The following is a 24,663-nucleotide window of genomic DNA, read 5'->3' as shown; positions in this document are numbered from 1 at the left end:
ATACAGCTAAGGCGGGGTTCAGAGGAACATTTGTGGCTTAAATATTCATTTATATCAATACAAATTTTAAAACAAAATAATCAAATTAAAATACAGAACTTGAAAACTAAAGCAAAGAAAGGATGAAGAAACTCAAATTAAAGACTTATAAAACTGAAAACTATTACAACAAATAAACTAAAAAGTGAACCTGGAAAAAAAATACGCAAACCACCAGGTAACCTTATCAAGGAAAAAAGAAGGCACAAGTACGCAAAATAAGATATAACGAGGCAGAAGTAATTGTCATAAGAGAAGGGGAAAAAAAGACACCAATTTTCTACAACTCTGTGTAGACAAATTTGAAAACCTGGTTAGGATGGATAATTTTGTAGGAAAATACAATTTACCTAAACTGACTCCAACAGAAATAGAAACTCTAAATGGTCTAATTTCCACAGATGAGGTAGAGAAAGTAACAGAGATACAGATGGTCACACAGCCAAATTCTACCAATCCTCTCAAGGCAAGAAGATCTCAAGGCTACTTAAACTGTTCTGCATCATGGAAAAGGGAGACAAAAAAATAATGAAATGGGTACAATATTGATACCTGATAGAGACTGTACCAAAAAAAAAATCAATCTCAGTTATGGATCTCAATGTAAAAATCCTACATACAATGTTAACCAACAAGATTAATAGCACATTAAAGAGAAAACAGATCATGATCAAGTGGGGTTTGCCAGAATGCATGGATGGTTCAAGATCCATCCTATATTAATATAGGAACTTACAGACACTGAAGAGGCGTTTGGGTAAATTCGTTGGCCATTTGTGCTAAAAACACAGTAAAGGGGACTTCCCTGGTAGCACAGTGGTTAGGACTCTGTGCTCCCAATGCAGGGGGCCCAGGTTTGATCCCTGGTCAGGGAACTAGATCCCACATGCATGCAGCAACTAACAGTTCGCACGCAGCAACTAAGAGTTCGCATGACACAACTAAGGAGCCTGTGTGCTACAACTAAGGAGCCTGTGTGCTACAACTAAGGAGCCTGCCTGCCCCAACTAAGACCCAGCACAACCAAATAAAAATAAATATTAAAAAAATAAAATAAAATAAAAAATAAAAACACAGTAAAGTAGGACTGAAGTGAATTGTAGCCCAAAGCAGCAACACACTTAAGAGGGGAAACCCTGCCAGCTCCAGCTGGGGGCAAAGCCAGGAGGCTGCTCTCTCCACCGCCATTTACAGGCAATGGAGATAGCAAGTGAAGCAGTGAGACGCCAGAAGCTATAAGGTGCCCAAGAATGGGAGAGGAAAAGGGGAAACTGCATCTGGCTGCAAACAGTGTGGAAGAATATCTAAAAACCCATGAGAATTGAAAGAAAAACTACCACAAACAAAAAATTTAGTAAGGTACCAGGACACAAAATTACCATACAAATGTTAGCAACCTGTTGTAAGACACAATGGAAGAGAAGACCCCAGTTACCAAAATATCAACTTAAAAATTATCTTAATGAGAAATATGCAAAACCAGAAGAGATCTTTGGGGTGTCCTGGAGGCAAGGAGTGTTCTGTGGCTTTTATCCGGTTCAGTTGTGTTCACTCTGAGGAAATTCACTGAGTTGTACACATATCACTTGTTACTTTTCTGCATGTTATATTTAAATAAAAGTACCTTTAAAAACAATGGGAGAGGCCATATGAGGTATATATAAGGTAAGCATTAAAACATTCCCAAAAGGCACAAAGGTGAGAGTGGGGCAAGGCTATTGATAGGATAATTCGGCCTCAAAAAGGTGTTAATCCTTCCCAATTAACTTACAAATTTAGTGCAAACAAACTGCTTCTAAAATTTATAAGAAAAATGAAACCAGCAAGAGTTGCCAGGAAACAGACAAGCAGTGAGGTTGTGGGGAGTTACGGTAGGGGTAGGGTTGGCCCTACCAGATGTTAAAACATAGAATAAAGTTAAAATGTGGCCTCTGCGGCACGGAGAGACAGACAAGAGGATGCTCAAAAAGAGACCTAATGCCGCATGAAAATTTGATTTTTGAAAAACACGGCATTTCAAACCACTGGGGAAAAGATGGGACTTTTTAGTGAATGAGGTTAGGAAACTGGATAGCCATGTGGGAAAAGATAAAGCTGGATCTGTATGTCACCCATTTACCAGACTGTGCTCCAAAAGGACCTGAAGTCTAAGGTGAAAAATACTACTGTACTCGTTCTAGAAGCAAACATGGGTGAATTGCTTTATAGCCTGGAATGGGGAAGCCTTTCAAATCATGACTTAAAATCCAAACACAATAAAAGAAAGACTGAGAAATGTGACTACATTAAACAACAATTAAAAGAAGAAGCAATCAAAAAGGTTACACAGCAAAAAACACCAGAAGCAAAGTCAAAAGACGAACACCAAACACTGAGAAATACCATTTGCAACTGATATCAAAGAAAAGGTACTAATCTTGCCCATGTGTAAACAGCTTTTGGAAACTAAGAAGAAAATGAGCAAACTTGATAGAGAAGTGAGCAAGAGACAGCTACTACAGTTTCCCGAGAAAGAAGCACAAACAGTCCTCTGAGTCGTGAAAAAGTGCTCCATCTTGTTTCTCATGAGAAGGGCGATGGGCCGCACCCTGAGTCGGCGCAGCCGCTTACCCATCTTCCAGTCCCAGGGCACTCTTTACACAAACCCAGACTCAAGTGCTCAGAATCCTGAACACAAGCCAGCTGGCTATACCAGCCTGTGGGCCGGGGCAGGAAGTGCTCTACCTTCCTGGAGCTGGTGCTGGATTCCCGTGAGGCTCTGGCCCCAAGGCAGTCTGTTCCCCAGGAGGGATGATGAGCTCTAAACAGGAGTGTCAGAGGGAGAAAGGAGGAGGGAGAGAGGGACCCCTGCCGTGACTCTGAAGACAGGCTGGTTCACACACAAGAGGAAGGTGGAGTGCCCCCCTACCCTGGGCCCCAGCCCCACCCCTGCCCCAGCCAGGCTGAGCCGAGCAGGCCTCTGCCCATGCCTGTCTGGAGGGGGCGCCCCGCCGAGAAGGGTGCTCACCGGGAAGGACTTGATGGACCACACGATCTCACTGTTCTCGGGGACCCACTTGACGCTCCCCACTGTCGTCTTGAACTTGGGTGAGTCGGCATCGTTGGGCACAGGGATGTGGATCTCCACGTTGTTGGCTGTTGACCGCCGCTTGAACTGGCTCTTGGCCTGGAGACGAGGCCAATGTGGCCAAGGTTGCGGCGGGCGAAGGTGAGACAGCCTGGCTCCCACCCAGCCTGCTCCCACAAGGGCCACATGCCCCTTGGCCTGGCCTCTGGGAGTCCCACTCCCAGCACCGAGCTGACCCCCACGCCCTCTCCCACCCCCTGGGGTCTTCCTTAAGCTCAACTTTGGACGGTCAGTCTCTGCCCTCCTGTCCCCTTGGCCTTTGGGACTCCCGATCCCTCCCTCTGGCCCTGGCCTCCAGGGAAAAGGTCTGTGTGACCAGGGCTGGCCTGGGCTAGGTGAGGTCACTGAGTGGCAGAAGTGCTCCACCTGGACACTTGGTCACAGGCCACTGCCACGGTGGCCGCACACAAGATCCGGGCAGCGTGTCCTCTCTGTGCCCAAGGCCCCGGACAGGCCAGAGATACCAGAAGGCCTGCACTAGGCGGGGGAGCCCAAATCCCCCGTCTTATGCCCCACACGCCTGGCTGATGCTGCGTGCAGGATGCACACACACCTTGATCATGTACTCGATGCGGCTGTGGGAATGCTTTTCAATCACAGACTCGATCCAGATCAAGGGCTTGACCTGTCGGGGAGAGTGAAGATGGCGCTCACAACCAGTTGTTTTACAAAGCCCTGTTTCACAGAGGGGAAACTGAGGGCAAGGGACCACAGGGCCAGGTGTGAGCCCAGCACACTGCTGCTCGGGGCTCCACAGCTGGTGCCAGGATGGGTCAGAGCATTAGAGAAAACGCAGAAAACATCACCGAGGACGCTCTGGTGGGGAATGCCTGGGAAAGGGGCAGTGGTGTCAAAGGGGTCTGGCCCCTCAGTTCAGAAAGTTCAGAGCCTTGCATTGTCAAACAGGCTCCTTGGAGCCCAGGCTGCTCATGGGGAGCTGTGCCCATCCTGGGCATCACCTCACAAGACGTGAGACTCGCTGTGGACGGGGATGGCTCCCAGCCAGCAGGGAAGAGGAGGGAGGCTGCCCCAGGGGAGGAGCAGGGGCGGGGGCCTGGGGGCCCTCTTGGCTGGCGGCTGGTGCACTCACATGGGTGTTGAGGCGGTAGGACATGAGCTCAAACTCGCCATCGGGTGGGATGAAGGAGATGGTGCGGTCGTTCTCAAAGCGAGAGAGCCGCACACACTGGTGGAACTTCACGTCCTCCAGCTCCACGGACTTGCTTTTGCCACCTGAGGGGAGGTGGGGGTGAGGGCGGGACAGTCCCTAGGCCCCCCAGGCCACTCTCTCAGCAATGCTCCCACTGTCTAGGGTTCACTCCTGACACAGCAGAGCAGAGCTGCCCCCAGATCTGTGAGAGTATCTTGGGCCACGAACACCAAGGGGGCCGGCTTCTGAGGCAGCCACGCCCCATCTCTCCTCACCCCGCTGGAAGCCCCATTACGTCCCAAGATTGGGCTGAGGACAGGGCTAGTAGGCCTAGTTCACAATGAGTCCCCAGCCAGGGTTGCTGCCTGGGACATGTTTGCTGAATGATTAACAGACCCCACTGAGGGTACTCGGTGATGGCTTGGGGCTCCCTGAGGGCGCCGGTCCTGTCATCCCTGGGGTCCTGTCTTGGTTTCCCAGCCCAGAGAGGCTGTGTGGGTTGAGCTCAGTCCTGAGAGGGGAGCTGCTCTGATGGGCTAACGTCAGAGAGGCCCTCACTAGCGATGCTGCAGACGTAATTATGACAACAAGCGCCACTGCTCCGGCCGCCGGTGGACCTGTGGTTGGCGGGGAGGCTGGTGGTCCAGTTTGCAAACACGGAGCCCCAGCCACCCTGGGCTCCTGAGGCCGCTCTGGCCATGCCCCACCATGGGAAGTGCTACATCCAGGCCAGGCAGCGCATGCTCGAACCACTGTGTGTGGCTTTTGAACAGCCCAGACCCAACGCCAGAGGTGAGGGCAGAAACTGGGTCTGGGAGGGGAGAGCGAGCCCGCAGTACCTTCCAGTAGGGTGGAGTTGAGGACCTGTTGTATGATGCTACATGTGCTTTGGCACCTAAGGTGCTCACCTGCACCTCTGGCCCTCGGAGCAACAAGGGGGCTTGACTTGAGTATTTTCACTCTCCCACGTCCTCTAAGTCCAGGTGTTAGTTTATTCGTTTTCACAGTTGTCTTTAAACAACGTGAAAATGTTTCTAAGCCAAGTGCTTGAGATGAACTTGTTGTTCATCACGCAGGTGAACAGTCCCTCAGCTGCCCCAGGGCTGAAACCTGGGCCCCGGTGGCATACTCACGGCCCGTGTTGTCGAAGAGAACCTTGTCGTTGAGGCCCAGGCGCAGCTCAGGCATGCCCGACAGGAAGACCCGCATCTTGATGGAGCCCACAATCTCACTGCGTAGGACGTTACCGTTGGCACTGACCTAGGGGGTGGCGAGGAGGGGGTGAGGGGAGGCCCCACGCACCGGTCACTGTCCCCCAACCACGCTGTGTGACCCTCCTGGCCACTCCCATTCTCGAAGCCCTTCTCGCTGTCCCCTGAGCTGGGGAGGCAGGGCCAGGCCAGGCCAGGGAGGCAGACACTTACAGGTCCCGCCTTCTAGTCCTCAGGCCACACTAGGCTCCTCCCTCGCAGATGGGCCAGGTGATACTGTGCCTGGAATCCTCTCTGAGGGCTCTACTCTAAGTTGCTCTTGGGATGCCCGGGACAGACCTGGTGGCTTGAGGCCGTGTGCTCGGCTGGCCTGGGCAGGGACTCTACCAGGTCTGCTCATCTGTTGGGAGCAGGCCAGACTGACTTTCCTGGAAATCTCTGTTCCTCCATGTGGGGCCTGGCGAAGTCCCTAGGGCTTGTTGAAGACGGAGCTTCCTGGACCCTGCTCCCAGGGCTGCCCTGATGTCTGATAACCACCGATCCAAAATAACAATACACTTAAGCAAATACAATCACAGCTACAACACTGACTGAGCAGCTCCTCCTCAATAGGGCGGGGCTGTGACTTGGGCTACCTTTTAACTCCTGTGCAAACCGGAAGGCATCTGAGAGTGCAACTAAAAATCACAGCAGGACGATGGGCAAACCCGGAGACTGTCCTCAGGGGGCCAGGCTGCTGGAGCACCTCTCCTTGGGCCCATTTTAGAGACGAGGACACTGAGGCACAGAGAGGATGCCACACGCCGAGGGCACAGAGTGGCTGGCAGAGGTGCTGGGGCCACAGCCTGGACCACCACCCCGTAGTGCCATTCTGCATGAGGCCACATCCACACCAGCAAGTGAAACAGAGGGCTACAAACTCAGAGGCCCTAGGGCCATATGGGCCGTTCCTTGGAGGGCCCGAGTTTCCGATTTCTGCAGAGAAGCAGGAAAATCTGTCCAGTCTTTAACTCAGATGTCTGCAAGTAACACGTGCACACATGAAAGCCCTCCGCCTCTGAGGGAAGTGGAGAACTGAGGCGCCATGTGGACGATGACCCCGAGAAAGGCACAAAACAGGACAGAAGGCCCTGCAGGGTGTGGCTCCGTCACTTCCCGTCGCTCACTATGCTCTGACCACGCTGGCCTCTCACTGTCCTCGCCTCAACAGGCAGCAACCTGACCCCACAGCACACAGAAGCTGCTTCCTCCTCTGCCTCTTGCCAGCCCTGTCTGCCTGTCCATCCATCCTGTCCACGCTCGGGTGAGGGGTCATGTCAGGCTGCTCACTGCTGGGTCCAGCACGAGGACAGTGCCTGGGGCAGTGGGCACTCGGCGAGCCCGTGCAGACATGGCCCTTCGCCCCTGGGCTCTGGGCAGCTGGCACTACCACCTGCCTTACTCTGCGGGTCCTCCGTGTTCCCCCCCAACAGTCTGCCCTTAGACCCCCTTCTCTGGGGGGCTATCTCCCCTTGGGGAGTTGGGACTGCACCACCCTCTATAGTTGAATGATGGGAAAGAAGGCTCAGGAAGTGGAGACAAAAGCCATGCAGCCTCTAAGGCTAATCCTGGCCACCTGGGCAGCAACCAGGACGGTGCTGAGGCGTGACTGGCAGCCCAAAGCTGGTGCCTTCCCCAGGGTGGGCATGGAGGAGATGTTTGCCGGGGGATCGGCTGCCTAATTATACTAGTACAACAAGATTTTCAGAACCTGGAGGCCAATGTTGACTCTGAAGGCCACCAGTTCTGCAATCAGACTTAGGAAGGTGTGTTCCAACATGACTGGGATGTGCATACCTGCCTCTTGCTGCCCCTCGTATGGAAGAACAGGGGTCCTTGGGCAGTGCCATGTGTAGGGACACACTGCGGCTGGGAGGCCCCTGAACTCCCAGCACTTTCCCAGGCAGTTGTTTATAAGCTGCTCCCTGGGATTGCTTCTCCACCTTAGGACACCCTACAGCCATGTTCTGGGCTCAGTAAACAATTCAGACGAAGGTCCTCAGGCAGGAGGGGAACGCAGTGAGTGAGGCCACTGTCTTGCCTCATGGCTTAGTAAGTAAGAGAGCAAATACGTTTATATTCAGTCCACTGGGAGAATCTTTTTGAAAAGCACTGTTACTTAGCAATTGCATGTCTGGGAACTCGGCCCTCCAGAAATCCTGCCCAGATAAGGGAGATGCCCAAACACACATCTGAGGATGAGCAATCATGCTCATTTCTGCACTGGCAGTAACAGTCAGAAATGGGCACACCTAAGTGGCCCACATGACTGGACTGGCCCAGCCAATCCTTGTCTGCCCAAGTAATGGGAGTGAGGCCCTCTCCCGAGAGGTGACAGGCAGGCTGCAGGTGACATGGGACTGGCCTGCATCACCCTTTCTCTACCACTGACTACAGCTATAAAACCTGGGCAGGATGCATGGGCAACTACTGGAAGACTGAAAAGGTGGATCTGGGAGGAGCCGACTGAATGAGCAGTCCTCCCTACCCCCCTACCCATGTGAAAGTGCAGCAGAAACCTGAAAGTGGAACCAAGAAGTACGGTGCAGTCAGAGCTTGTGGAAGCCTCTGGCTCTAGCTCCAGGGCCAGAAGGGGAACTCCTGCTGCTCAGAAGGAGTATGGAAATCCCTCATTTACCCCCTTTTCTCTGTTTTCTCACGTCCCAGGCCCTAGGCAATTCAGCTGCCTTTCCGAGAGGGTGGGGCAAACCCAGGATTTCAGCCCAAGTGCAGACAAGCGCTAGAGTAGGGATCTAGAGCCCCGAGTTTTTGGCCACAGAACCAAAAAGGGAAGCCCCCAGCCAGAAAGCACCAGGTAGAGAGCAGAGAGTGAAAGGTTCAGGTAAGCAACCTCATGAAGTTGTTTATGTCTCCAGATCTCTCTAGAACCAGGCATGCATGGATATGATCCTAATTAGCACGCCAAAGACATCAAGAACCAAACTGTCCCCAGTCCCTGATGGACCACTGGGCAGTGCATATTTGGCATAGATTTAAATAGCAAAGGGCACAAAGGCTTTGAAAACTGAACTGATTCTCATGGCCCATAGATTGGGGGTTGAAACTTGTGACCTGAACCTAACCAGGACAATTGTCAGCTAAAACAAACAAACAAACAAAATCAACATTTTCTGTATAATTTAAATAAGACCTAGAATCTTACCTCAGGATATAATCTAAAATTACTCAGCATACAAAGAACCACAAAAATTTCAGCTCACATGGAAAATACAATCAACAGACACCAACAATGATATGGATATTGGGATTATCTGACAAAGACATTAAATAGCTAGGATAAAAACTGCAAACACTCTTGCAACAAATGTCAAACTAGAAAGTCTTGGGAAAGAAACAAGACTATAAGAAGAAGAATCAAATGGAAATTTTAGAACTGAAAAATACAATAACAAAAAAATCACTGAATGGGCTTAATAGCAGAATGGAGATAACATAGGAAACGGTCAGTGAACTTGAAAGCAGATCAATAGGACTTATCCAATCTAAACAACAGAGAGAAAAAAAAGATGGAATAGAATGAACAGAGCCTCAGAGACCCTTGGGACAATAACAGAATGTCTAACATTTATGTCACTAGAGTCCAGACGGAAACGAGAAAGAGTGAAATGGTGAAAACATATTTTAAGAAATAATGGATGAAAACATCCCGAGTTTGGTAAAATATGTAAATCTACAGATCCAAGAAGCTGAACAAGCCCCAAACAGTAGGAATCCAAAGATCTCCATACCTAGACACATCATAAGCTATCTGCTGAAAACTAAAGACAAAGAAAAAATGTGGAAAACAGCCAGAGAAAAACAACACATTACCTACAGGGGAATACCGATTCGAGTGACTGTGTATTTTCATCAGAAACCATGGAGTCCAGAAGGAAGTGACACAACATTTTTAAGGTACTAAAAGAGAACTTGTTAACCCAGAATTTGATATCCAGTGACAATATCCTTTTGGAATGAAGATGAAATAAAGACATTCTCAGATGAAGGAAAACGAAGGGAATCTGTAGCCAGTGGGCCTGTTTTGAAAGAATTGCTAGAAGAATCTTTTTAGATGGAACTGAAATTGTACCAGAAGGAAACCTGGAAAATTGGAAATGAGGGGAGAGCGACAGAAATAGTAAATATCTGGGTAAATATGGTCGAGAGTCTTCTTTTTCTCCTCTTGAGTTCTTTAAAGTATGTTTGACAATCGAAAGCAAAAATTTTAACACTGTCTGATATGGTTTTCAATGTATATAGATGAATATACAGGACAACTCTATAAGGGGGCAGTAAAGTTTCTAAATTCCAATTGAAGCTGTAAAATATTAACTCTAAGTAGAGTATTTTATAGCAACCACTAAAATAACTATACGAAGAAAAAAAAGATAGAGTGAAGAAACAAAATGGAACACTACAAATGTTCAAAAAGATCACAGAAAGATAGGAAAAGGAAACAAAGGAATGAAAAACAGAAGGCAAGTAATAAAGTGGTATATTTTAATCCAAGCAAATTAACAGTTACAGTAAGTATAAATGCTCTAAATATATAAAAGACAGAGACTGTCAGAATGGATTTAAAAAATGACTCAATTATATGTTTTCTACAAGATATATGGCACAGGTAAGTTAAAAGTAAAAGGATTAAAAAAAAAAAGGAGTAAAAGGATAGAAAGACATATACCATGTAAACACTAATCAAAAGAATTCTGGAGTGACAATATTAATAGCAAAACAGACCTCAGAGCAAAAAAATTATCAGGAATAAAGAGGGACATTATATAATGATAAAGGGGTCAGTTCACCCAGAAAACAGAAGAATCCTAAATCCATTTGCACCTAATAACAGAACTTCAAAATATGTGAAGCAAAGACACAGACAAATTCACAATTATAGCTGGAGATTTTTTTTTTTTTTTTTTTTTTTTTTTTGCAGTACACGGGCCTCTCACTGTTGTGGCCTCTCCCGTTGCGGAGCACAGGCTCCGGACGCGCAGGCTCAGCGGCCATGGCTCACGGGCCCAGCTGCTCCGCGGCATGTGGGATCCTCACGGACCGGGGCACGAACCCATGTCCCCTGCATCGGCAGGCGGACTCTCAACCACTGCGCCACCAGGGAAGCCCTAGCTGGAGATTTTAATGCTCCTCAGTAACAGGTAGAACCAGTAGACAGAAAATTAGCAAGAATTGCTAGAAGAATTGAACAATGCCATTAACCAACTGGATTTAATTGGTATTTACAGAACACTCTCCCCAACAAGAGCAGAATATACATTTTTTTCAAGGGTACATGGAACATTCACCAAGATAGATCATATTCTGGATCATTAAAACAGACCTTAACACACTTTAAAGAATTGACAGTATATAAACTATATTCTCAGACAATGATAGAATTAAATTAAAAATCAATGACAGGGACTTCCCTGGTGGTCCAGTGGTAAAGAATCCTCCTTACAATGCCGGGGACGTGGGTTCGATCCCTAGTCAGGGAACTAAGATCCCACGTGCCACAGGGCAAATAAGCCCACGTGCCACAACTACTGAGCTTGTGCGCCTCAACTAGAGAGCCTGTGTGCCTCAAACTACAGAGCTCACGTGCTCTGGAACTTGCGCACCACAACTACAGAGCCCATGCACCCTGGAGCCTGGGCGCCACAACTAGAGAAGAGAAAACCTGCACGCCACAGTAGAGAGAAGCCCGTGCGCCACAATGAAGATCCCACATGCTGCAACTAAGACCTGATGCAGCCAAAAATAAATAATAAAAAAATATATATAAATAAATAATAAATCTTTTAAAAAATCAATGACAATGAGATAACAGAAAAACCTGCAAACATTTAGAAATTAAACAACACTTTTATTAAATAAGCCATGGGTCAAAAAGAAAGTCTCAAGGGAAATTTGAAAATATTTTGAACAAAAATGAATATCCAACATATCAGTGTAGGATACAGCTAAAGTAGTGCTTAGAGAGAAATTTATAGCATTAAATGTTTATATTAGAAAAGAAGAAAGTTTCAAATTAGTATCTTTAGTTTCCACTTTAAGAAACTAGAAAAAGAAGAGCAAAATAAGCCAAAATCATGAGGAAGAAAATATTAGAGATAAGAGCAGAAATCACTGTGATTGAAAACAGAAAAATAATAGAGGAAATCAATGAAATCAAAAGTTGATTCTTTGTGAAAATCAATAAAACAGATAAACCTCTCATAAGATTGACAAAGAGAAAAGAAAGAACATAAATTACCAATATCGGAAATGAAAGAGAGTGTATCAGTACAGACCCTGTACACATGAAAAAGGTAATAAGGGAATACTATAAACAACACTGTGCATAGAAACTCAGTGACTTAGATGAAATAGATCAATTTCTTAAAAACAGCAAACTACCAAAACTCACTCGAGATGAAACAGAAAATCCAAATAATCCTATAACCATTAAATAATTGAAATTCGTACTGAAAAATAAATCTCCACACACCATTGTAAAGCAATTATACCCCAATAAAGATGTTAAAAAAAAATAAAAATAAAAGTAAAAAAAAATAAAAATAAAAAAATAAATAAAAATAAATCTCCAGGCTCAGATAGTTTTGCAGGTGAATTCTACCAAATAAAATTAAAAATAAGCAATTTACAATGGCTTCCAAAAAATGAAATACTTAGGTATAAATCTAACAAAAAATTTGTACATGGTAAAAACTAGAAAATGCTGATGAAAGAAATCAAAGATGACCTAAATATATAGAGAGAGACATACTGCACTCATGGATTGTGAGACTTAATATACTAAAGATATCAAATCTCCCCAAATTGATTAATAGAGTTATTTAACACAACACCAATCAAAATCCCAGACAAGCTGATTCTAAAACTCTACACAAAGGAACTAAAGAGCTGAACAATTTTGAAAAAGAAGAATGTTGTGAGAGTCACATTATCTGATTTTCAGACTTACTATAAAGTTACAGTTATCAAGACAGTGTGGTTATTGGTGAAGGAACAGATATACAGATCGATGGAAAAGAACAGAGTCCAGAAATAGAGTTGCACAATATGGCCAATTGTTCTTCGACAAAAATGCAAAAGCAATTCAATGGAAAAAGGATAATATTTTCCAAAATGATTTTACAACAAATGAAAAAAAATGTTCAATATGCAAAAAAATGGATATATGCCTCACACCTCAAATAAAATTTAAGTCAAAAATATCATAGACCTAAATGTAAAACTATAAAACTTTTAGAAGAAAATTTAGGAGAAAATCTATGTGACCTTGGGTTTGACAATGAGTTCTCAGACATGGCACCAAAAGCTTAATCAATTTAAAAAAACTGACATTTGGACTTTCTCAAAATTAAAAACTTTTGCTCCGTGAAAGACAATGCCAATAGAATGAAAAGAAAAGTGACAGACTAGGAGAAAATATTTGCAAATCACATATGTGACAGAAGACTTTATCCAGAATATATAAAGAACTTTCAAAACTCAACAATCAGAAAACAAACAACTCAAAAATGATCAGAAGATATGAAGAGACACTTCTCCAAAGAGCATAATGATGCCAAAGAAGCACATAGAAAGATGCTCAACATCATTAACCATTAGGGAAATGCACATTAAAGCCATGATGAGACACCTATTAGGATGACAGAAATAAAAATGTTGATCAAGGATGTGGAGCAACCGGAACTCTCATCTGCTACTGGTGAAAATGCAAAAATGTTAACAGCCACTCTGGAAAACAGTTTGGCAGTTTCTTACACAGTTAAACATACACTTACCATATGACCCAGCAATCCCACTGCAGGGTATCTGCCGTAGAGAGATGAAAACTTCTGTCCACACATAAACCTATACATGAAATGTTTATAGCAACTCTTTTAACAACTGCCAAACGTTGGAAACAACCCAGATGTCCTTTGATGCGTGAATGGATAAACATACTGTAGTTCAACATATAAAATAAACAAATATAAGAAGAAATAAACTTTTGATAACAGAGCAACTTGGATGAATCTCAAAGGCGTTATACTGAAAGAAGCTAGATTCAAAGTGACACACACTGTATGATTCCACTCATACAACAATCTCAAAAAGACAGAACTATAGTGATGAAGACCAGATCAGCAGTTGCCAGGGGTTGGGAACAGGCAGGAGGGTGTGACTGCCAAGAGGCAGCATCCAGGGAGGTTTCTGAGGTGATGGAGCGGTTCTGATTCCTGGCTATGATAATGGGTACACAAATCTGTACATGTGCTAAAATTCATAGAAAATATGGTCAAATAGTCACTTAAAAAATAAAATTAAAAAACAAACAAACATACACAAAACAGTAAAAACCAAAAACCAAAAAACCCCAAAAACAAGTCACAGGAGAACTACATCTTATGTTCTCAGTTTCACAGAAAAACAATGTATGTCTGTATATCTACAGCACGAGGTCCCAAAGGATGACAATGAATCCCTAAGCGATGTGGCCTTTCTGATAACAAAGCCCTTCACTTTCAAAGTCTATACACTGCTTTTTTTTTTTTTTAATGATGTGCATGCATTCACTCTAAATAAGAACAGAAACTAATGAAGATAAAACAAGCTCACATTGCAATGAGCAGCCCAACCTGAATGCCGCTGATCTGCTATCACACAGAAACTACCTGTTTCTCAGGGCCTTGCTAGTTTTAAAAGTAGAGCTGCTTTTATTTCCAATCATGGAGAAGATAAAATTTAAAAAAAAGAAAAGGAAGCCTACCAGGAGATTGACGGACTCAATGACGTCCAAGAACACCTCGTTCTTCCGGTACTTGATGCCCTCAGAGCGCCAGGACACTGCGTTGGTGACGGTGGCTGGGGGCCGTGGGGCCCCTGTTTCCAACTTGTGGCCTTCCTGAGTTATGTACCTGTGGGCCCGGGCTCACAGTTAAGCAGCTCAGGCACAGACATTCTTCAAAACAGCCCCTCCCTGTAGCAGGTGCCAGGAAAGGCAGGCTCTGGTTTCACCTGAGGCTGTTTAACACAAGAATATCTTACGATTTCCAAAGCCTCCAACAAACTCTTCAATTACAGTAAGTGCAGAGTGGTCACTTTTAGGGAGCCAAGGAGACAGCGTTGGTGAGGAAAACAAGAAGTGGGCATGAAGTGCTCCCCTGCTGGGGGTGCAGAAGGGACCAACCTCCTAGGGGTGTAACCTGGTGACCCTGATTCCACTTGGGGAACAACAGATGTGAGATGTGCTGAAGTTCATGTGGCTTCTCTGAGTGTCCCTCTGCTCCCCTGTAAAATGGGAAGACAGCACCTCTGATTGTGAATGGAGTGAAAAAAGTGCTTGCACAGGGCCTGGTTCACAGGAAGTGCTTAATCCACGGTGACTGTTACTTGATGGGCAGGATTCCAAAGGAGGGAGATTTTTCATCATAGCTTCATTTATGACAATAAAAAGAAAGGCAGGTGACTCCCTAATAACAAGCCATTTAGCACACATCTGTGGATGGAAATGAAGACCTCGCAACAGGAAAAATGCTCATGCTACGCACGGATGCTGCGTGGAAAAAGGACCCACAACTGTCCCAGTGACTTAGTAAACTTCTGGTGCGGCTGGAGACAGGGCAGGGGGACCAACAACATGAACATACGTTTGCTTCCTCCACCTCCAAACCTGCTGACGACATCAATGTTGTGACGTCACCCAGGAGGGGCCTGACCCCTGCCCCCCATCCCCGGGCCCCATCCCACCCACTCACTCCTGCAGGATCTTGCTGTCTGTGGTCTGGGGGTAGCCGAAGTCCATGAGCTCATCCAGCAGCTCGTAGATGATGACGAAGTTGTCGCGGATACTCTCCTCTTCCAGCTCCTTGAAATATTCCGAAAATACCTGTGGTGTTGCGTGGGGGGCAGATCGTTGAGAGGAAGGACGAGGAGGGGATGAACGCTTGCACGAGTTCATTTGCCCTTCGTGCCCTGAGGCCCCTGCTAACAGCCCTTTTGTCCACGAGCTGCGTTTGCCGTTTCCCAGAGTGCTACGGACGAGGCCTTGGGCTCAGGGAATGTGGGCAGGAGGACAGCAGTGGCCGCCTATGAGGCAGGAACCAGGCTGGGGGAGTACAGGCGTCAGGCCTGGTCAGAAGCCCCACCCCTGCGGGCCCACTCTCCTCCCCTCCCTGACAGACACTCCCAGGCCTGGGGCCCCTTCCCATCTTCTCTTTAATCCTGACTGTAACTATCACCCTTTGCCTCTGAGCCAGGAGTGACTCAGGTGAGGGACAAGAACCACTGCGGAGGGGACAAGTGGCTCTTCCAGCCTCCTCTGGCCTCCCTGAACTCCAGTCTGTACAGCTATGCCTGCAGACGAATCTGCCCCATTTCAACAGAAAATTAAGAGGATCAAAGCAGGGATGCCAAAGGAGACAAAGGGAAGAGGAGCTTGGTCGAAGCTCTTTCATGAGCACAAACACTGAAGCAGAAAGGCAATGCCAAACACTTCAGGGAGGAGAACCTTCCTCCTTCCCGCTTCCCCGTCTCCACACCCCAGGACTGCAACCGCTGGGCCTCTCCTCTGAAATCACAGGCAGCGCAGCCCCGCCTGCAACAGCTCTGGAATGCAGGCCTACTCCTCAGCCTGCATCCGGGGCCTCCCTGGGGGACATGCTGCTCTCCTGCCCCCATGTCCTCACTGCCCACACCAGCCTGTTCCCCAGCATCCGGTGTAGATGGCTCCTGATCGGGCTGCACAGGGCACCATCTGAGGGATGAAAGCTTTCCTGGGCCCACCCCAGGCCTCCTGGGCCCACCGCCCGCTTTCTTCAACCCCACAGCCCCACTTTGGCCGCGCCCCTCCATCTCTCTCCTGGAAATCGGCCTGGCCTCCCAGCTGCCTTCAAGTGCTTTTTCTACTCAGCAGCCAGAGATGATCTTACCTCGAATCAGGTCTTGTCAGTCTCCTGCTAAGTGCCCTCCACCATCTCTCGCGAGACTTGGAATGAAATCTGAACTCCTCACTAGGCCCTGTACATCCCGCCCCTGCCCACCCCGCCCACCCCTATGGTCTAGCCCTGTCACCTTGCTGATAGCAGCCCCACACTCTGTCCTGAGCACACTGGCCCACCTGATGTTCCCTGACTGCACCACGTGCACTCCCCCGCCAGGGCTTTTGCATGTGCTGCTCTCTGCCTCCCCTGCTGTCAGCTGGGTCTGATGTGTGTCACCTCTCTCCAAGGTAGGGCCTCAGGCCTCTGTGTTTAGGCCCCGCCCCCACAAGATTCCGAACAGAACTTGGCTCCGCCCTCCTCCTGCTTATCCCACCTTCCTAATCTCTGACTCATCTGGTTACCCTCCACCCTTCCACAGCCAGCTAGGGGGCATACCTGTCCCTCTTGGAGTCATGGCGCACCTGGCCTGAGCCCCACCTCCCGTTCGCTTTCCTCTCTTCACCAGGCAGAGGGGCAACTAAGGCCACAGAATCCCACTCACGGATCACGTGGAGCTCCCCCATCTCACTTCTGGGGTTCCAGCTCCAAACTCCCTAGGGATGCTGCAGCCCTCGGGAGGCTGGTATGGTGAGGCACACTGCAGTGCCAGGGTGACGGATACCCCTGTGGCTCAACTCACCTGCACCACCTTGTAGAGGAAGGAGAACACCAGTGACACGCACGCGTTCTTCTTAGAGGTGGCGACCACTGCATGGCGGCTGCAGTCAAGGAGCGGTCAGAGGCCTGGGCTGCCACCCCACAGACCCCAGTTCACTGCATGTTTTGGAGCCACCCCAAGCCATGACTCGGCCCTCAGCGGGTTACCGACCTCCTGGTCTGAGCTGGGCCTGGGACACAGCAGTTACAGCCAGAGGAGGTCCCGGCTCCCAGGGAGCGCTCAGCTGACAGAGGGGCAGCAGGGGGCACAGGGAACCCACCCCAGCTGCTGGGTAGCGGGGGCTGCCCTGAGGAGGTGATGCCTGAGCTGAGGGCTGAAGCCCAGGGTGTGGTAGAGGGCACTTCAGGTGGGACGAGCAGCCTGGGGCAGGAGGAGGTAGTGTGGGTCATCCAGGAGCGGAAAGCAGGAGCACAGTCGGCCCTTCTCCAAAGCCCATCGCTTACGTGACCCTCCTGAGGTCCAGGGCTCCCCAGGCAGGCTCCGGCGGAAGCAGCCGGGGCCAATTCTAGCTCAAGCCTTTCTTTGAGCCTTTGCCCCTGAAGCAAACCTTTTGAATGAAGCCTCCATTTTCTCACTAGTATGATGGGGGCCTGAGAGTGGATTTACTGAGGTGATGTATGTAAAGTGTCTGGCACACTCCCTCTGATGGGCGGGGGGGGGCGGGGGGGGACGGCAGGTGGGGGCGGGGTATGTCCTCACCTCTTGGGGTCAGTGTATACTGGGCACTTCCTGTTCCTCTTTCCTTAAAGGGCCTCAAGCCACCCAGGGAGGCCAGTTCCTGTGCACTGCACCCTGGCCATTCACAACAAGCCTGTGCCACTCCAGTGCCAAGCTGTGAGCTCTGGGAGGGAGAAAGGGACTGCCTCTACCTCACTTCCTGCCTCAGCTGGCCCAGCGCAGGGCCCCAGGAAATGGAGCTGGGCCAGTCAAAGGAGTGCTGGCTTCCCACCTCTAGTCCGGGCAACATGCCATCCAGGTGCTCTCTAAGGAGGGGCAGAGGGCACCTCTGACCCTCATGGCTGGGCCTTGCTGGAAACTGCCACCTGACGATGGAACTCAGGCTGGAACTCAGGCAGGGTGTGCTGGGCACTGGCACCCAGAGGGGCAAGCCCTCGATGTCTCCTCCCTGGCTGCCCATGCGTAAGACACTGGGGCCCAACTGGAAACTGGTCTGATGGCTCCTGCTGCGCTGACACAGCTGCCCCTCCCTCCTCTCCATACCCGGACAACCACTGCCCAGACCCAGGGTAGCTTCCAAGATAGCCAGCTCTTGGCTCACAGGCCACCTACCATACTCTACAGAGCTGCCCCTGAGGCCTTCCAGAGAGGGGTGAAGAAACAGAGGCACGATGAAGGGAGCCAGACCTCAGGGCACTGGATGAAGGTCCCAGGCCAACACCTCCCGCCCTGTAACATGTACACAAATCACTAGGGAAGGCCTTGCTACAATGCAGATTCTGACCCAGCAAGGCTGCATGGGATCTGGGATTCTGCATTTCCAAAAGGCTCCCAGGGGATGCTCGGGCCCATGGACCACACCTGCACTAGCGAGGTCCTGTGTGTCTCCATGAACACGGGAAAGGGGAGAGAACCCGCGTCTGCTGGGTGTGATGCATCTGCACCAGCTCAACGGACCCTAACAGTCCTGCTCTCACCGGACTGTGGGAAGGTGAGGACTTGCCTCCAGTCACATAGCTACTGGAGCTTGGGTCTGAACAGGGCTGTGTGCTGCAAAGCCATGCCCTTCTTGCAGCAGTGCGGATACCAGAATGTGCCTGACCAAAGCCATGGGGGGCTGGTCAGACCTCACGGATGGAAACTGGCTCAGCCAGGTCTCCACGTGAGCCTGAGCACGGGGGCTCTGAGATCTGGGCAGGGTTGGGAGGAATCTCTCCCCTCCTCTGTATCCCACCACCCTTCATGATCCAGGCCACCGCCCTGCCCACCTCCGCCTCCCCACCCCTCCCTATGGCCACTTCTGATCCCTGAAGTCTGGCATCCACTCAGCAGCCAGAGACTTCCAGAAAATGCAAACGTGCCCGTGTCACCCCTCTGCCTGAAACCTTCCGAAGACTTCCCAACACACTTAAGGTGATTTCCTATGAGGCCTTGCAGTGCACACCCTGCTGACCACTTGGGCCCTGCTCCTACCATGCAACCCCCTCCAGGGCTCCAGTCACCCCCCACTACAGCTTCGGAATGAGACTTCGCCTGGGCTAGTGCTCCTCGTGCCGGCCAACTCCCGTGGCTGGCAGACACCTGGCCTTCCTGCAGGTCTCCTCCAGGATGTCACCTCCTCAGGGAACCCTTCCTGGCTCCCTGGACCTCTGTCACACTGGTCATCCTTGGGCAGCAGGGAGCTCCAGAAAGACAGGGCTGTGCCTCATGGGCCCCACTGGCCTGAGCCAGCCCTGGGTCAGCCGGGTCAGGGGCCGGCAGCCCTCAGTTGCACGTGTGTGTGAATGCACACACATGTCCACACGGGGCCCCCTGGGAGCCCCCTAGCCAAGGGATACGATACAGGTTGTTGTGCTTGATCCACATGAAGCGGACTCCCCCATGGGCCAGGATAGGTGACAGCATCCCCTCCTCCTCTTTCTCCATCAGGATGGGCATGAAGTGCTCCACCTCCGACATGTCCACATCACCGCGGTAGTTCCGGCAGATGAGCACCTGGGTGGCGGTGGAAGACAGGGAAGACACTTTCATCTTGAGTTCCACCAGCTGGATGGCTGGGGTGGCGGGTGAGACGCACCAGCTTCCTTCCCTCCAGGGACCCCAAACACACCTGTCCATCAAAGGGCCATCTGATCTCCATCCCCCAGGGGATTCCTCAAGGAAAGCATTTCGCCAAGTGAACTTCCTCAGGGGCCAGTGGGAATCTTCCCAGAGGGAGCGTGGAGGGGGGCTATGGGGCAAGAGTCCAGGACCGCGTCACTCGGGAGATGCCAGGTTAAACAATGTCCCATAGGCTCTCATTGCAGATCTTCTCAGAGCCTTTCTGTGCTAATGAGCCCTGCTCTTCTGTCTGTGTCGGGAGAGGGACACTGCTAAGTGTTCACATCTACCAGAACCTGCCTGTGGCCTGAAGAGAAGCTCTTCTCCTCATCTCTCTCTCATGGCCTGTGGGTTTGGATGTGAAACATCACTGCCGATAGGAAAGGAAAATGGGACAACCACTTTGGTAAAGTTTGACAGGTTCTCAGAAAGTTATAATCCAGCTTATAACCCAGCCATTACTCTCTTAGGTATTCACCCAAGAGAAAGGAACCATACGTCCACATGAAGATGCATGCATGGATGTTCACAGCAGCTTATTTTAAAAAGACTCAGGCTGGCGAGAATGCCAACGTCCTTCAACAGGTGAATGGAGACATAAACTGTCCAGCCACACCATGGAACACTCCTCAGCTATGAAAAGGAATGACTACTGACACTGGCAACAGCATGAGAGAATCTCAGGATCACTGAGCCGAGTGAAAGAAACCAGACAATGAAGAACATATCTACGTGATTCCACTGAAATAAATAAATCCTGGGAAATGGTAACAGAAAACACATCAGTGGCTGCCTGGGGACAGGCTGGATACAGACGGGTGTGAGGAAGCTTTAGGGGGTGATAGAATATGTGTTTATGGTTTCCTGGGTATACACAATGACTGAACTCATCAAACTATATGCTTTAAATAAACACAGTCTGTTACATGGAAGTTACACCTCCCTGAAGGAATGAAAAAGGAGGTGTGAAGCTATGCCATTCTGAGCAAGGCCCCATTTGGAGATGCCGCCTAGAGCTGCTGCCACTCTTGTGTGTCCATGAGGACAGCTGGCAGTATAACTCAGTAATATGCTGAGAATGACACCACAGAGCTGACCAGCCTGGGAGCCGCCTGCCTCAGAACCTGTAGTTTCATAAGATACATTGTCTTACTGTTACAAGCCAGAGACAGAGAGACAGAGAGACAGAGAGACAGAGAGACAGAGAGAGAGACAGAGAGAGAGAGAGAGAGAGAGAGAGAGAGAGAGAGAGAGAGAGAGAGCGCAGACGAGTGAGCAGGTGAGAGAGAACCTTCCTTTTCTAGTTTCTCCTTTGTGGCCTATGGGCAAGGGACCCTGTGCCCTCACTGCTGTTCAGAAGGCCTCTTAGAGACTCAGCACCCAGTGGGTGAGCTTATGGGTACCTGGACCAGGCCCTGGCACAGGGATTCCCACATACCCTCTCATATATTCTTTGCCAGGAGTATATATTGCCTCATATACTCCCCCCACCATGAAGCAGGACTGATATTTTTAAAGAGATGGACAGTGATGTCCAGAGAGGTGGCACCACCTGCCTGAGGTCACACAGCGAACATAGGTGAGCCAGGATTCTAACCCCACTTCTCACTCCCTTCAGGGCCACTTCTGCTTGATAAATATTGCTTTCCTGGGCTTCCCAAGCCCACCTTCTACCCCATGTATCCAATTTTGGGGGATGCCACAGGCACGGAGTCCCCGGGCCCCCAGTGTGTTCAAAGGAAAGAGCAGGGAGCAATTTATTTTGCTCACCTTCATCACCAAGGCTGCAGAGAGGTCCACTCATTCATACCGTCTACCATACATCATGCTGGGCCTGGAGACACAGGGGTGACCAAGACAAACAGGGTCCCTGCACTGAGACAGCTGGTCAGGGGGAAATGAGAGACTCTGCAAGGGTATGACCTTCAAACTGAGGCCTGAGGGGACAGGCAGGATAGAAGCAGAGGGACCAGTGTGGCTAAAGCCATGGGGTTAAGGGTGCAGCCCATGTGGGCACACCTAGGAGCACTGGTTAGGTAGAGTAGGGGCAGCCTCGGAGCTCAGGCTGCAGGTCAGGACAAAGGCAGGAGACAGGACAGATTGGAGGGAGGCAGGCAACGAGGGGACAATCCTCAACCCTTGCTGCTGATCCTGACCCCACAATTCCTTCCTCGCAGACAGTGAGACAGGCGTTCTTAAACAGAATCAGATCAGATTGCTTCTTGTTTAAACTGCTGCTACCCCAGCCTCCCCTCATACAGAACAAACTGCAAGTCCATCCCCATGGCATGTCTTCACAGCCCCTCCAATGCCTCTCCATCCATGCTCCCCAGACTCACCCCATTCCAGCCATCCTGGTCAGCACCCTAGCTCTCTCTAAGCAATCTACATTTGCTCCTGCCTCAGGGACTTTGCACTTGCAGTTCCCTCTGCCCAGAATGCCCTGGCCTAGACCTTCTCGGTTCTCAGACCTGAGCTCAGATGGCACCTCCTCCAAGAAGTCTTCCCTGCTCACCCTGGCTAAGATCATATCCTGCCCCTTTCCGCTCCCAAGCCCACTTCACCTTCACTGCCCACATCACCACTGCATTATATATTCATATCCTCATTTATCATCTGTCGCTTCTACCAGAGTCTAATACTCCCTGAGAACAGTGACCACTTTCGTCTCGTTTACGGCTGTGTCCCAGCACCCACAACAGAGCCTGGCCCATAGTAGCTGCTCAGTAAAGTCTGTGCAGTGAACATGGCAGTGAGGAAAAGGAGGCCAGGATAATGCCCATGTCTCCAATGTGGGCAGCTGCATGGATAGTGGTGTCAATCACTGAGATGGGGAGAGATAGCAGGGCTGGCAGGTGGCAGGGAGCTCATCTGGGGAACTGCCAAGTTTGCGGTGGCCGTGAGACCTCCAAGGTGTCCTGGAGGCCTGTGGATCTCCAGATAAGTGCTCTGGACTTTGGAACAAATTTGAGAGTCATTGGCACAGTGACATAAATCAAAGTCTGCCTCAAGGAGAGCAACAGTACAGGAGGCACGCCAGGACCAAGCATGAGGAGCCGACGTCCAAGGGGAGGGCAGAAGATGAGGGGCAGCAGTCAGTGAGAGAAACGGGGAAAACAGAGAGCACAGCAACCTCGAGGCCAACAGAAGCCTGCTGAGGAGGAGCGTAGTAGTGGTGTCAGAAGCTGCAAAGAAGCAAGAAAGATAAGGGCAGAGAAATATCCATGGAGGGCTTTCTATCAGCTGAATGTGGCCCCGCTGGTTTCCTTGGTGATCAGAGGCTCTGGCTGGCAGGCAGATATGTGGTTGTGAATTTCCTGACTTTATTTTTTATTAAATGAAGTTTGCGCAGAAGGCAAACTTTCAAAACATGAGGTCCATGGGGAGTGGAATAATAAATGGCGTGATGGTCACTGAGGATGGGAGGCAAACCCACAGCTGCCTCAGGAGCTTCCTGAAAGGCACGTATAATCATACTTCTTCCAGGCTATTGTCTCCTATGGTGGCTGTTCCTTCTTGGGATCAAAGTGGTTCCCTCTGTCCTGCTCTCCCATCTGGACATCCTCAACACCCACGGCCCTCTTGGTATCATCCTCCAGGCTCCAGCATTACCCAGGACTTTTGGCTTGCCAGCGCCAGCGGGCCCACCGTGACACCTCCTCGTTCACCTGACTGCCACCTGGTCACCTTCCCAGCTCTGGCATCTCCCTCCTCCAGGAAGCCTTCGTAAACACTTCTCCTCCCGCCAGCCCAAACTGAGGCTGGGTAACTGCATTACCTGGGGCCTTGTCCTTGTGGCTAATGGGATCTGACCATTTGGATCCATGTGTCTGCTTGGATCTGTCAGCTTCCATGCACCTCCCCTACCGGAGCTCAAGGTCCGTGGGGACTAACATGGCCTGTGGACCATGGGTGGTGCTGAGCCTGCCTGGTGTGTCTGCTCAGCGAGTTCACACACTCGCCCTAGGTCATGCAGCTGAGCAGCAGAGACAGGTTTTGAGCTCAGCCCTAACTCCTCAGTCACAGAGCGATGGTCCGCACTGGAATTGGTGCCTACTAGGTGCTCATGAAATGTTTGCTGAAGAAATGAGTGATCTGAGTAGGCAGCCTGTAGGACCTCTGGTGACACAGTGGCCAGGGAGGAAACAAGAACACGTGCTACAAAGACTTGGGGAACACTGCACCCTCCCAGCCCCTGGTGTGCCCTGTGTCTTTCTTTGCCTCCAAGAAGGTTGAAGAAGGGAGCCTAGTACTGGGTCTCACTAGCTGTTGACTTTGGGTGGCATCCAAGGCAGGCAACCCACTTAAGGGACTCTGGGAAAGTGCTGGGGGTGGGGAATGGAGCAGCAAGGGACAGTCACTTCACCTCTTCACTCCCTGCTGCTTCTGAGCTAACTCCTGCCCACTTCACCTAGGCCCGACACCGGTGTTTCTCTCACTCACTGATGTGGGGCTTGTTTAATATTGTTGGTTCTGCCCTATTCTTGTTACTCCCCAATGCAAGAGGTCTCTTGGCTTCTAGCTGGGATGGACTTGGGGGAAGGCAGCAGGTCACTTCTGAAAAGTTTTGAGATCCCTCCTTTATGAAGCTTTCCCAAAAACCCCTGGGAAAGGCACCCAAGGCCTAGTTATGTCCAATTCCTCCTTCATGTCTCAGCCGGGTTTGTCAC

The 24,663-nt window shown here is 49.8% G+C and overlaps 1 protein-coding gene across 5 annotated transcripts in view; it reads right to left on the bottom strand.

Annotated features, from left to right (window-relative positions):
• Nucleotides 1-24,663, bottom strand: part of AP1M1 (adaptor related protein complex 1 subunit mu 1) — a 30,311-nt gene that overhangs the window by 4,556 nt on the left and 1,092 nt on the right. For 2 of the 5 annotated variants that reach the window (XR_003428314.1, XR_003428315.1), the window contains exons 2-10: nucleotides 19,732-19,888; nucleotides 17,177-17,244; nucleotides 15,313-15,443; nucleotides 14,325-14,472; nucleotides 5,450-5,576; nucleotides 4,257-4,399; nucleotides 3,720-3,791; nucleotides 3,047-3,205; nucleotides 2,764-2,839 (exon numbers count right to left, since the gene is read on the bottom strand). Coding sequence is in view for 3 of the 5 variants with exons in the window: in XM_027084519.1 (XP_026940320.1) it covers nucleotides 3,047-3,205; nucleotides 3,720-3,791; nucleotides 4,257-4,399; nucleotides 5,450-5,576; nucleotides 14,325-14,472; nucleotides 15,313-15,443; nucleotides 17,177-17,244; nucleotides 19,732-19,888; nucleotides 20,004-20,033 (1,035 nt within the window). In the remaining 2 variants the exon portion in view is untranslated. Of the gene's footprint in view, nucleotides 1-2,763; nucleotides 2,840-3,046; nucleotides 3,206-3,719; nucleotides 3,792-4,256; nucleotides 4,400-5,449; nucleotides 5,577-14,324; nucleotides 14,473-15,312; nucleotides 15,444-16,673; nucleotides 17,117-17,176; nucleotides 17,245-19,731; nucleotides 19,889-20,003; nucleotides 20,049-24,663 lie in introns of those variants that run through there. The other 3 variants (XM_027084519.1, XM_027084518.1, XM_027084520.1) reach the window with 3 other exon arrangements.

Source organism: Aethalodelphis obliquidens, unplaced genomic scaffold, assembly GCF_003676395.1.
Source record: "Aethalodelphis obliquidens isolate GAN/ISIS:26980383/991018 unplaced genomic scaffold, ASM367639v1 scaffold53, whole genome shotgun sequence".
In the NCBI taxonomy this organism is placed as follows: domain Eukaryota; kingdom Metazoa; phylum Chordata; class Mammalia; order Artiodactyla; family Delphinidae; genus Aethalodelphis; species Aethalodelphis obliquidens.
The sequence above is the reverse complement of the archived record's forward strand: the minus strand, read 5'-3'. Positions and strand labels throughout refer to the sequence as shown.